The 13,174-nt window shown below is 36.5% G+C and overlaps 2 protein-coding genes across 4 annotated transcripts; one reads left to right on the top strand and one right to left on the bottom strand.

The window, feature by feature from the left end:
- The first annotated feature begins 2,138 nt into the window (after positions 1 to 2,138).
- Positions 2,139 to 5,748, top strand: cd74b (CD74 molecule, major histocompatibility complex, class II invariant chain b). Of its 2 annotated transcripts, none has more exons than XM_067515270.1 (8): positions 2,139 to 2,235; positions 2,419 to 2,522; positions 3,579 to 3,748; positions 3,884 to 3,954; positions 4,329 to 4,359; positions 4,478 to 4,681; positions 4,969 to 5,014; positions 5,263 to 5,748. In XM_067515270.1, exons 2-7 carry the CDS (start codon positions 2,437 to 2,439, stop codon positions 5,007 to 5,009), a joined length of 603 nt encoding a protein of 200 aa, XP_067371371.1. In that variant the 5' UTR covers positions 2,139 to 2,235; positions 2,419 to 2,436; the 3' UTR covers positions 5,010 to 5,014; positions 5,263 to 5,748. The 2 variants fall into 2 exon arrangements, with proteins under 2 accessions (XP_067371371.1, XP_067371362.1); XM_067515261.1 differs by having other exon boundaries at positions 2,174 to 2,300.
- Positions 5,403 to 12,198, bottom strand: LOC137132571 (SLC35A4 upstream open reading frame protein-like). Of its 2 annotated transcripts, none has more exons than XM_067515297.1 (3): positions 12,000 to 12,198; positions 8,395 to 8,493; positions 5,403 to 7,933 (listed from the first exon to the last, which is right to left on the bottom strand). In XM_067515297.1, the coding sequence occupies exons 1-3, from the start codon at positions 12,060 to 12,062 to the stop codon at positions 7,739 to 7,741; spliced, it is 357 nt and encodes a 118-aa protein (XP_067371398.1). In that variant the 5' UTR covers positions 12,063 to 12,198; the 3' UTR covers positions 5,403 to 7,738. The 2 variants fall into 2 exon arrangements, with proteins under 2 accessions (XP_067371398.1, XP_067371387.1); XM_067515286.1 differs by lacking the exon at positions 12,000 to 12,198 and adding an exon at positions 10,056 to 10,209.
- Between the last annotated feature and the right edge of the window lie 976 nt (positions 12,199 to 13,174).

Here is a 13,174-nt window from a genome sequence, read left to right as displayed (position 1 = left end):
GAAGAGGCGAGTGCAGGCAGGTTGGAACGGGTGGAGAAAAGTGTCAGGTGTGTTGTGTGATAAAAGAGTATCAGCGAGAATGAAAGGAAAGGTGTTCAAGACGGTGGTGAGACCAGCGATGTTTTTCGGCTTAGAGACAGTGGCACTGAAGAAAAGACAGGAGACAGAGCTGGAGGTAGCAGAGCTTAAGATGTTGAGGTTCTCTTTGGGAGTGACGAGGATGGACAGGATCAGGAATGAGGACATCAGAGGGACAGTTCATGTTAGATGTTTTGGAGATAAAGTCAGAGAGGCCAGATTGAGGTGGTTTGGACATGTTCAGAGAAGAAATTGTGAATATATTGGTAGAAGGATGCTGAGGTTGGAGCTGCCAGGCAGGAGGTCTAGAGGAAGACCAAAGAGGAGATTTATGGATGTAGTGAGGGAGGACATCAAGTTAGTTGGTGTGAGTGAAGAGGATGTAGAGGACAGAGTTAGATGGAGGCACATGATTCGCTGTGGCGACCCCTGAAAGGGAACAGCCGAAAGGAAAAGAAGAAGAAGATTTTTAATTATTATTAAAGTGTGTACTCTTTTATTGTGCTCCATACAAACTAAAAGACTAATCACTACTATTACTTATAGAACAGTTACTTAGCCTAGAAAACACTTGTTTTAAGCTTTCTTTTAAAGGATGCTTTTACAGATTTTGACCTTGCTTCTTCTAGTTATTGGATGGTACATGTACATAAATGCCATTAAACATCACATTGACTTCCCTATATCAAAATATTTCTTTACTTTTAGTGGAAAAATGCCTCCAGATGGCATCATTTAAATTCAGTGGCCATCTTTTGAAATTTATGTAGCACCCGCACCTGTCAGTGTAAATTCTTAAACCAAACATACTCCAAACATACTGTCATTGCCCTCTACCTTCTCTTTCTCCTCTTTTTCTTCTGAAACCATATAGCAGCAAATGTTTAGAAAATAATAAAGTCATTATTTTCAAGTGTGTGTAGATAAACAATTTTAATGAAACACCGTTAAACCAATAGATGTTTCTGTATTGGCTGAAAAAATAAAATGCAGTTAGCTGATGAGATCGAGCTGTTAACAAACCGAGAAAGACCCAGTAGTAGTTTTAAAATAAGCATCGGCTGCACATCTCAGTCTGCTCTCGAAATGATAACGGAAGCATTTTACTTGTGTTCAAATAAGATAGCAAGTCCATTTTTTGACTGGAAATGTCATGTCTGCTGTCCCCTGTGCCCCACTGTGTTCTCACTTCCTTCCCTATTCTCAAATGTCAGACTTGAATGCTGTTTCTGTTTGTTGTAACTTTGTTTGTTTCCTCAAAAGTCTGACGCAAACAAATCAACACAGATTTAATTACAGTGATGTAATGATTTTACTTTTACTTTGTGTATTTCAATATCCATTTGTCAGATATCATGAACTAACCGAAGTCTACCAAAGAGTTTTATTCCTTTTGTTTATATTATTGTTATTATTATTATTATTATTATCTACTTTCAGGAGGATACCTAACAGGTCTATGAATTCAATAGGGGCACAGAATTTACAGTATATTTACATAATTGGAATTACAGACACAATGTCAGACACTTGCTATGATGACATTTATTTTAAACAATTAATGTATTGTTATATTATGGCTGGATCATCATTTTAGCAGTTCCTCACTGGAAACTACAAAGAAATGATATCCCATCACAACCTGATCACTGTGGTCTGCTTGATGGTGGTTGGTGGGGCTGTGTGATTAAAGGCTATAAAACAAAATTCAACATTTGCTGATTTAAAGATTTATAAAACCTGAACCCCAAACAATGATGTTTATATACATCATATTTATAATGAATAAATTAAAGTCCAAAAATAATGGTGGTAGTTGGAAATGTAATACTACTAGCTAACTTTTTGTTAACAAGTGCCATATTAAAGACATAAGTTAAGGAAATTCCACAGACATTATTTTTAGAAAATTAATCTGTCACATAGTCATAATAAGTACCATGCTAATTATTGTTCAACGTGGTAAAGATACATACAAAAGGTGTAAATCATTTTTACTCTACTCGGCAACAGTTGATGCATCAAGCAGTAACCAATCAGATATTCTGGCTCATTGAACCAACGCACATTTTGGCTGCTCAGGCTGTAGTGTGGCTGGTCCCCGCCTTCTGAGGCTTTTCTCAGTTCCCTCTGTTTCTGCCGTCCTCAGACATAAAGGTAAAAACTGCACTCAGTTCTGCCACTGATACTTGTGAGCACTTTCCAATATCACCTGACAAAAGGTATCTTGTCCGCGCGTGTGTGAATAAGTACATGTGTATATTAGTATGTGTGTGGTGACTGTCAGCGTTTTATTGTTTCTTTAACTGTTTGTGTGATTGTGTATGTGGGTGTTTTCAGGTTTCTGCTTAGGTGAAGATGTCGGACCCTGAGACCTCAACCCAGCCTCTCATCCGAGCTGCCAGCCAGCAAACAGCCGTCAATGTAGGAGAACCATCACCGGGGTAGGTTTTGTTTTTTGTTTTTTGTTTTTTATCTTGTGGGGATGCAAACACATAGGTCAAAGCATGAACAGCAAAAAGCTGCTCCCGTGGGCATTACTTGTTACGTTGATATCAAACTAGTACTAGTAAATGTAAGAAGTACACACTAACATATTTGTAAATCACGGTGTTGTGTTTTTGGGTTGTTTGAATGGACAGTTTTTGCTTTCCAAGCAGCATTTTGTTTCCGTTCATCTCTATTTGAATAAACAACAATAACTATGACAAAAGGAATGGTTCACCAATCCTTAGCAAGTTTTCAGTGTGCTGTTTCATTTTCAAATTGTACAAAAAAGAATGGAAAACAATACTGTGTGGAAATTGAATAAAACTCTACAGACTCTAAAAGGTGACTCTTAACAGCTATCTAAAGTATTCAAAACAAGTAGCAAAAACACAAGCATGGTCCTTTGTGTGTGTTTTGTGTTCATGATTGGATACTCATTGAAAATAAATGTCTGTTACCACATTAAAAACAATTCTGTATTTAGTGCATTTATTTCGCATCTACTGTAAATGCAGTCTGAGAGAAATTTTATATAAATAAACGGGAATCCCCAGAGTGAAAGGACATAATAAACGCCCTCATTCACTCTGGTGTCTGCTTGGCAACAACTGATTTCATCCTTCTGTTTTTGGTGACATGCATGGTACATGCCATGGCTGAGGTTCCCGTTCTTAAAATTTCCCTACATCAAGTATCAGCATCCGTAATGTTCCTCATACTTGACATTCTTCTCAGCTCCTTTGTTTACTAGCCGATCTTTTCTACTCATCTTCTCTTGTTCCAGGCCAAAGATTTAGTTCCTATGGATCCATAGTGGTTGGCAGATACAAATGCCAATAATCTTTCCACATTTTAAACAATCATTAGTAAAGAATCATATTAGAGCATGTCAATATAACTCCAATACAATTGAATTTGCTGATGATTATGCACTTCAGATTAAAGACTCCTACCAGTAGTTCAAATTAAACACACCTTTTCTCTCACATTTTCTCTTCTTGTCTTTGCAGTGGTCGTTCCACCCGTGCCTACAAGGTGGCAGGTATTACCCTGTTGGCCCTTGTCCTGATTGTGGGCCAGGCCATGATTGCCTACTTCCTTCTCAGCCAGAGGAATGACATCAAGAATCTGGAGCAGCAGGGCAACAACATGAAGTCAGAGATGACGAAGGGAAGATCTGGTAAGGAGGTCAAACTTATTCTCCCATTAGGGAGGATACACTGTTGGCTTTTATCATTTAGTTCGTGAGCTGACTTTTCTTAATCAGTCTGTGGTTTTTCTTCCTCTGTCTGACACACGATGTTTCTCTTTACAGTTTCTGTGCCAATGCGGATGCACGTTCCCATGAATGCTTTGCCCGAGTTGTTTGATGACTCTGTGGATGAGGTAATAAAGTCCACAACTACATTTTTGTTATTCCGATACTGCTATACGTTTTTGAGTTAAGTCCTCTAATATCTTTTTTTACATTAACATTTTCACAAGTTTCACTTAAAATTGTCTGAAAAAAGCGAAGCACTAAACCTAAACATTGTAGTGTTTGCTGATGGCCCTTTGGTGTTTCTTCACTGCAATATAATCTGATACAGCAGCCAGCCATTTGAGTTAGGCTGGAGGAGCAGATATTATCTTTTAATTTAATGGTATGGTAAAATATATTAACTGTTAGTTTATTGAAGCGATACTAATATTTTTATCAAGTCAACTATCAGTTGTGGAAAGTTTCTGTTCTCTAATATTTTTCACTGATTGTTTTGCAGGAGGCTTCCACCGGAGTCCCAGGAAAATCTGGTATGTTGAGTGTATTGTCACTATTTATGTCATGTATGATCATGTTGATTAGAACTAATTTGATGAAAATCTATGATTCGTGCAAGACAAAGGTGATTCAACTCTTCTCCTCTCCCAGATCCTGTGCAGGATACTGATTGTAGGAAGGAGGCTTCTGGTGCAAAGCCTCTGCAGGTTCCAGGTTTCCGACCTAAATGTGACAAGAATGGTCTCTACCAGCCCCAGCAGTGCTATATGGGGCAGTGCTGGTGTGTGGAACCAGACAACGGGAAGCAGATTGATGGATCTTTGACCAACGGAAAAACAACATGCACCGTCCCTGGTGAGACAAGTCATAAGTCAGATTGAGAACAAAAAACATAACCATTGCAGAGCTGTATGCTGCTTTGAACTATCATTTTTATGCTGCTGTATATTTCGCTTAATAGAATAAAACATCTGTGAATTTCTACGTCATAAAACAGATATCTTTTCACAAGTCACAGTGTGTTATAAAGCAAGATTATTTTTCACTGTAAGAATATGGACATTTGAAAACTCAAATTTTCTGTTTATAATATTTATTTTGGAAGCCTGACTTAGGATACAATGTTTTTCTTTTGTTGATAGCACAACTCAAATTAATGGCTCTATCTGATGAAACTAACTGAGTGTGGTGAGTAGTGATTGAACAATAGACTACACAAATTGGCATTTTTATATATATATATATATATATATATATATATATATATATATATATATATATATATATATATATATATATATATATATATATATATATATATATATATATATATATATATGCGCGCAGTACTTTTAACCAGGGAAGTAATTAATGGGAAATTACTTTTTATTGCTTTGATATATATATGTCTTTTTCTGTTTCTTGGGTCACTGAAGCTAATGGAATCTCCTCCAGAGCCAAGCACGCTTTGACTTCATCACCTGACGTGTTACAACTTTGTCAGTTTACAATCATGTTGGAAGCACTTGATAAGCTAATTGGGTTGTATGTACTGCTATTAAATTACCAAATTGCAACCAACAATCTGCTTGCTATAATCTTCTTCAATCAATATTATATGGACAGAGGTGACCTCTGCTATATGATCTTTATATCTTTTCATCAAGTGAAAGTTAAGGATTTTAAAATATTTTACTGCAGGGTATTAATTTTGGGCAACATGTAGACGAATTGTAGAAGCAGCTTTGCAACATATATTTTATTATTTAGATTAAGGGTATAGTGACTTGGATCAGTGAATGTTTGGCTAAAGTTAAATGCATAACTGTGATTAAAAGTATTGAGATATTTACACATTGGGAACAACTGTGAATGTATTTTTATCATTTATTGAAACAACCAAAATAAATCTGCTAAAGGAAGATTGTTTTTCTTTTACAATATCACCATGGAATTTAAAACAGTTTAATTGAACAGTTCTGCAATGATACAGCGTAAATGGTGGCAAATCAGCCCCCCAAAAACATTTCTGAATTAAAATCAACTGACATGTCATATACTATATACCAGCATATATGAAGTGTTATGTGTTATCTTAAATAAAAAAATTCCAAAAACACATAAGGCACAAGTTGTTTCTAGGTTCCAGTTAGCATACAGTACACAAATCTTACTACCACACTTTCCAGTTAAATACTAGGACAAACACTAACAAACTACACTGAAAAGTTTCCTTTATGGCTTCTTTTCTTATACTAGTTACAGGTTAGACCACCAGCATTTTGTGTTCATTTCAGTACAGTACTGTTGCTGTCACATAAAAACCACCAGCGCAGTTTTATATTTTGTTCCTTACATAATTTGTGATTATAATGTCTTAAGTCACAGGACCAAGGTTTTATAAATCAATATATGCTCTAATTTAGTCTATTGGTGGGCTTAAAATCACTGGCTGACAAAAATACTTTCAGTGAAATATCAAAAATGTCACTGTCAAACATGTTAGCTATATTCTTAAGTGTGCTGCTGATCAGCCTTTTTATTTTGTGTCCTGCATCCAAAGCATTGTTTATGGATGCAACATTGACATTTATCACTAATAAAGTCAAAACAAAACAAAACAAAAACAGTATTTACAAGTTAAACAAATGACACCACCACAACAATTAAAAATATCTCTATATCGCCAATTGTTTGACAGGTTTAAATGTCTGAAAAGAACAAAAACAACCCCCCCCCCCCCCCCCCAAAAAAAAAAAACAGATTTGTATTACTTTTTAGATCAAATAGTTTCCAGCATATAAAATAAGCAGTCAAATCCCTATTGCACAGCATGAGATAGTATTTAGTCCAGAGAAGGTATTCTTATTGTTTGTTATACATTTAAGTATATTAACACATGATTTCCTGCTTTAATAAAACTCCCAAGTACAATAAAAACTACATATTTAAATAAGAATTTTACTTTGGCATAACCACAGCAGACTGAAATGTAGTACTTAATAAAGTACTAAGCTTGTAGTACTAAATATACTGGAAAACTGTTTTATTTTTGAATTGAGCATGTAATTATTACTGGACTATTCAAATTATTTTTAATGTACCTCCACAGGGGTGAGGGCTAAAATTTTCAGATCCGTTAATATATGACCAATAACCTGCAACAACACTTCACAGTACACTATACACTTTGCAAGAAAAGGATTGTAAGGTTTTACACAAAAAAATACAGTACCATGAGTTGAACTGATGCAGTTTTTATGTGATCTATCACCTGAGCAAAAATGTGCAATGTAGTTAAGGCTGTAATAATTGGTTTCTGACTATTATTAGAGGGCAGAAGTTACCAAAGAGAACTAAACAGATTTCCAAAACTTGCATGCCAAGGATACCAAACAAGGATAAACACTGCAAAATGCCTAACAATTCTGAGAATTTTTTTGTTTAAATACAAAAGCTAAAGAAATGTGGCATGTTATTCTAGTGAAGTAAACACTGGTTGAAGAAAATGTGAAAAAGGCATGCTGTTCAAGGCAGGATAACATTGGAGTCAGAAATCTGGTAGACCAGCTTTTCTGTTCATAGTAACTGTTTAAATTTATGTCATTGTGCAAATAGGAAAAATAAACTAAATTGTGTATTTAAAGTAACTGAATTGCATAACCCAGCCCTAATACTCCTGTAGCATTGGTTTAAAGATTCAAATTAACCAAATAACACCATGTTTTTTTGCTGTTTTGATATTTTTTTCTATTTAATATTCCAGTGGAAGATGAGATTAATAACTGCTGAAAACTGATTATTGAGATCTATATTTGTTCCTGTATGTAGCCGTACTGGCACCGCTGTCTTGTATATTACTAGCTTCCTTCTCCCTCCATTTGTGTCTTGTCACTTTTTTCTCCTGTCTTCTTATTTGCGTCCTTTCAGATTGTTTATGTAGTCTTTGATGGTATTTTCAATGTTGGGAACAGCATATGTTTGTGCTGCATAGATTCCAGTACATGTTCCTATAGCAACACCCAACAATGCTGAAGAGCGTAGCCTAGCAACAATGTACCCAGCCAGAAATCCCTTCAGGAAAGGAGAAGCCAGCAGACTGCCTCCCTAGAGAAGGGTGAGATCAGACCAAATCAGATCACACCTGCATCTATTGTACGTACATTGTGTGCAAAAGTTTGCATCCTCTTATTTTGAAATGGCAAAAAGCGTAAAACAAATTAATATGGGTGAAGTTTGCATCCTCTTACATCTAAATTGAATGTAGGTGGATGCAAACTTTGTTACTGTAAAATACTGAAAATTAAAGTAGTGCAAAAGTTCCCACCCCTTTTGCTGAATTAATTAAAATATAATAACTTTCATTTCTGATGAAGGATTGTTTGTATTAATAGTTAAATATTACATTGATTAAAAAAATCTTTGCTCTTTTTTTCGCATTTTAAAATAAGATGCAAACTTTGCTGTTCTTGCAATGTTCTGGTGTTTTTTTATGCCTTGCATATGTGAACGAAATTCAAGACAAGGAAACATCAACATGTACATGTCAGTGCCTGTGTGAGTCTTACTGGAGGAACCCCAGCCTGTATCTCATCCTCCATCCGTCTCTGAATGTCCTCAAGCTGATCCTTCAGCTCCACAAGGTCCTTGAGCTGGCCTAGAGGATTCTATACACAAACACAAAAACAGACAGAGCAAGCTCCACGTTTGTAGAGGTCACGTTTGTTGAAAAGTAAAGCAATGTTTCATGGGTACGGTTACATGGGTACTGATTAAACAGCCTGTACTGAACATACATCCAACATAACAAGTAATGGCACTGTTAACCAGTATAAATGTCTTCAGCAATTAACGTTAATTTATTAATTTTTCAAACTTTTAAAATTTTAACTTTTGAACTAATTTTTTTATTTTTATTTAACTTAGTTATTTTAGTTTCTCATTGTCCCAGTTAAAAATACTGTACTACCTGAGGCACCAAGATTCTGGATCTGGGGCAATAAAGAAAATTACATTAGTGTGTGCATTCTGTTGTAAAAGGCTAAATAGGGCAAACCAATATAAACATTTGTTTTCTGACTTTATGACATATCAATTCTTAAAGACACCACTGAAATTATTGAATATGAGAAAATGCATTTATGACCGAGGGAGGAGCTGAGCCGTGTCCCTGGCAGCAGCACAGTGGGAGCAGCCAGCTCAGCTAAAGTCAAACTTGTGAACACATTCTCTTATATAATCTTAGACTTAAAGCTGTAGGTTATGCAAAGCTGTATGTGCTGTACTAAATGCGCTACACCTAATGTACCACAGCTCCTGCTGGACAATGAGACAGCAGCCCTCACAGTCCCAAATTAGGCAGGACCCTACAGCAGCCGACAGATGAAGACTGAGATCAATAATTATGACTGATTTCACGTTTATTCTTCTTAAACTTTATCCAGTGTCTATTGAATTAAGGGAGACATTATTGAGTCTATGTGTAACTTTCTCTGTTGTGGATATGGATGACTGAATTTCCACTCATATGTGAGTTTATCGAATTTACACTGATCTGTGAGTTTATCAGGCTCATACTAAGTCAGTCCTGCAGTAAATCCTTCTTCAGGAAGGAGATTTGCTTCAGTTTGTGGTCAAACTCAGAGGGGTGTTGAATCCGTTTTGGAAGGTTTGGAGTTTTGTGCTTCTGTTGAACTGTAGTGCTGAGAGATTATTATTTAGCCATTCCTCAATTATATGCTAAATGGGGCGGACAAAAAACAGAACAAAACAGTTTCATGACATGCAGTTGCCAGTTATTAATAATACATTTCTAGTATCAGGTTCTAATGTTCCTAGTATGGGAACATAGTTACTAGGTCTGCAACAGTTAAAAGATTTGGGACACTTGCGGGACAATGACCAAAAAAGTTAATAACGAGCCCTGTATAGTAGGTTGAATGTCAATTCTTTATATATATTACTGTATTATAAAATCAACGTAATTACTTTCGCATATTAGTAATCAATTACATGACAAATAATGTCAATGCTATTGCTAAGTGTTAGGGCTAGAGCAGCCCAAGCTAACGTAGTTAAGCTAACCAACAGCACAATTCTACGTAAAACTCCATGAGCTCACGTTAGCAGCTAACGTTAACCGATTACCGATTAATGGCAGCGGTTTGGGAATAATGTTATTGATAATGCAATGGCATTTAGCGTTAAGGTTTAAAAGTTGACAACCGACCTTGTCATTTGCCATAGTGAGACTACTTCTTCTTCTACTTTTTCTTCTTTTGACTTTCGGTGATTTGCAAACAGCTCCTTTGCGCATCCTTCAGGTTGGATGGAGGATCAGATGCCAACTATAAAACCATACAGTTTAATAATACTAGCCCTACTCTTTGAAATATTTTTGCTGTCCAGTCCTAAGAATTTGAAAATGGCTCTTCAGATAGTTGTTTAAACCTGTATGACCAAAGCTCTTCCTTGATATTTTATTCATTTGTTTCCAGTTTTGTTGAAATTAAAGGTCTACAGGTTACTCACAGGCTCTAATTGAAATAGTATTTGTTATAATTAGTGTCACTTTCATCATATTCGAAAATGTTTGATCAAGCGCTGAAAAAGCCATGTATTGCATCACAATATTAGTACAAATTTCAGAAGCATGTCTTCAAATATGGATTTACAACAAAAATTTGCTTATACTGTACAAACCTCTGTATTTTAGGAAACTGTGTAATTAATTTGAACAGCTTTTTTATTTAAATTTGGAGCCTGAGTCTACATGAACAGGCACAGATGATGGGATACAGATAGAAAAAAGTGAATTTATTTAAATAACACCACAGATGGATAGTGTGTCATGGAGGCAATGAAATACTCTATTAGCTCCTAAATGCTCACTGTTACTGTATGTCATCATCAGATAAGATTGTAAAATTTTAAAAGGAGATTATATTATATCACAATTTCAGTGATTACATGGACTCTCAATTCTACAAAGTTTTGAGACCATGGAGGGCTGGTCACAAGTGTGAGTCATAGTGTCTCTGTGAAAGTGAGAGCAAACGGCAGATTTTGGAATCACATGAGGTGAGAAAAGAACTCAGAAAGATGGAGAGAGGAGGTTTTACCAGAGGACAAGTGAGTGAGCGCCGTCTGATAGAGGGTAAAAGACAAACTGTCAGAACAGCATGTAAAGGTCTCCACATCAGGTTAGTTTTAAAAAGATGAATCTTACAACTTCAAGATGCTTCTTGGTGGTTTCTTCTGCAGCATGTCGTTAGTCTAGACGGCTTAAAAGTATTTAATCCTCACACTCGGCAGGACAGTCCATTAACCTTCTTTTATTCCGTGTTATCAGGGCCAACCCTGATGGACCATAGTATTTAATTGTCTGTTCAAGCTGGAAATAAGCAATATGAATTCTTTTCCATGAGACTGTCACACACTGCAGGTGTTTAGGAGCTGGAAGGAGTGATGGAGGTAAGGTGTCCCTGATCTTCGATGCTGTTGATAGTTTGGAGGGGGGTTGTTATTGATTTTGGCCGAGGCATATTTGGCTGAGTAATCTTTGGGCAGTATTGTAAGGGAAGGTTATTGAAGCTTACAGTGCAATCGTTACAGGGATCTGTTTTGGAGTGATGTTTATTCATAGATATAAAGACATCAGATGCTAACTATGGATTTGTTTATATTTAGTGAACAGTAAAACAATAAATTACTGACTTTTATAGCTTTGCATATGCTGTCATTTCCCTACCTGCTTCTTCAATGCGGTGATGTGCCTCTTTAACCCAAATGATTTGAATGAACTAGCCTTCGGCTCAAACCAGCCTTGCTGATCGCTATTCATATACACTTCGGATTTAACCTTATGGAGTAATTCTGTAACTGAGGAATTTAGATCACAAAACTCACCAAACAGTTGGTGGAAATCTATCTTAAACAGTTGGATTTCCACCTCCATTAAACGCCGTATCTTGCTCTTTTGTTTGGTCAGCTGGTCCAACTTGACCCTTCTTGTGTCTAATCAGGTTTCGCAAAGCTTTCTCCATGGCCTTAAGACTTGGCTTTACCTGTCGTTTTTCCACATTAGCGGGATCAATTTCTCCTTCCATTATTTTCTAGGTAGTGTTTAGCCCATGTACAGAGGGTTTTTTTACTAATGTAGAGGTGATCTTACTCGAATCTGACGGTCCAGCAAACACTTCACTCCGGAGATCGATGTACGACGAACATTGAACATTATTTGCTTCTCAACTTAGCCGATGACGGACCAATTGTACATACAATCTAAAATACAGTAATCTCACAAAGACGAACACAAACAGTTTCATCAAACACGCATCTCAAAGTATGGCTAAACCCACAGAACCCGTTTTCCCAAAGTATTGCTGAGCCCACTAAACTCAGGAAGGAGCAGTGTGCCTCCACAGCCACACACTGAACCAGACCTTTCTCTGTCACAGCTCCTCCCTTCAGTAGCTGAGCTGAACAGCATGCTCTCTTGTGACAAACCCTTTGCATTGCGTTGGTCCCTTGACCCAGACTGGACAACAAACTTAAAAGACAAACTCAACTATCAAAGGCAACTATCAAAGGCAACTATCAAAGGCAACTATCAAAGCAGTATGGTGTCACTAATGACATCGTCAGTACACATAAATATAACACAACACTCAATACACTACAGTTCACAATACATAAAACAAAAAAAAGAGGAAACCCTGGTTGTTTCATACAGAAACTAAAGCTTAATTAATTATTCAACAGCCCTACAGCAGAATTTTCACTTTTACGTAATGAAAGGGGGGCGTCTTTTATTACCCCAGACAGTAATTTCAATGGTTGTTTATGCACAAAGCTATTACAAATAAAAGGAAATAAGACTCTGTGCACATCAGTTTCAGGAAAGAAAGGCAGTGTTCTCTTTTGTTTTGTTTTTAAAAACTGCACTACTGCATATCAAGCACATAAATCATCTTCAGATCTTGGGACGTGACACACCTTTCTGTTCTGTTCTGAGTAGTGAGACATAGAACCAGTACAGGTTGCTCTCTCTAACAAATGTAACTGTGATCAAATACTTAAAGTGTTAATCTACACTTATCTGGGTTTGATGCTGTAAGCTGTTGTAGTCATCAGCTTGGAACACACTGCTTCTCAGATGGCAGAACATACTGTTTAAAAAAACACCTTTTGGGGGAAGGAGAATGGGTGAAGAAGAATTCAATCAGTATCTCTGACTGACTTTCTCAGTTAGTGATATTCAGATTACTCAGTTAGATGAACATCTCAGACGTGTTAGATGTTTGAATGTTCTAGATAAGATGATCCCCACGTTGTGTTGCTTTGTGC

Source organism: Channa argus, chromosome 1 (genome assembly GCF_033026475.1).
Source record: "Channa argus isolate prfri chromosome 1, Channa argus male v1.0, whole genome shotgun sequence".
Classification (NCBI taxonomy): domain Eukaryota; kingdom Metazoa; phylum Chordata; class Actinopteri; order Anabantiformes; family Channidae; genus Channa; species Channa argus.
The sequence above is the reverse complement of the archived record's forward strand: the minus strand, read 5'-3'. Positions and strand labels throughout refer to the sequence as shown.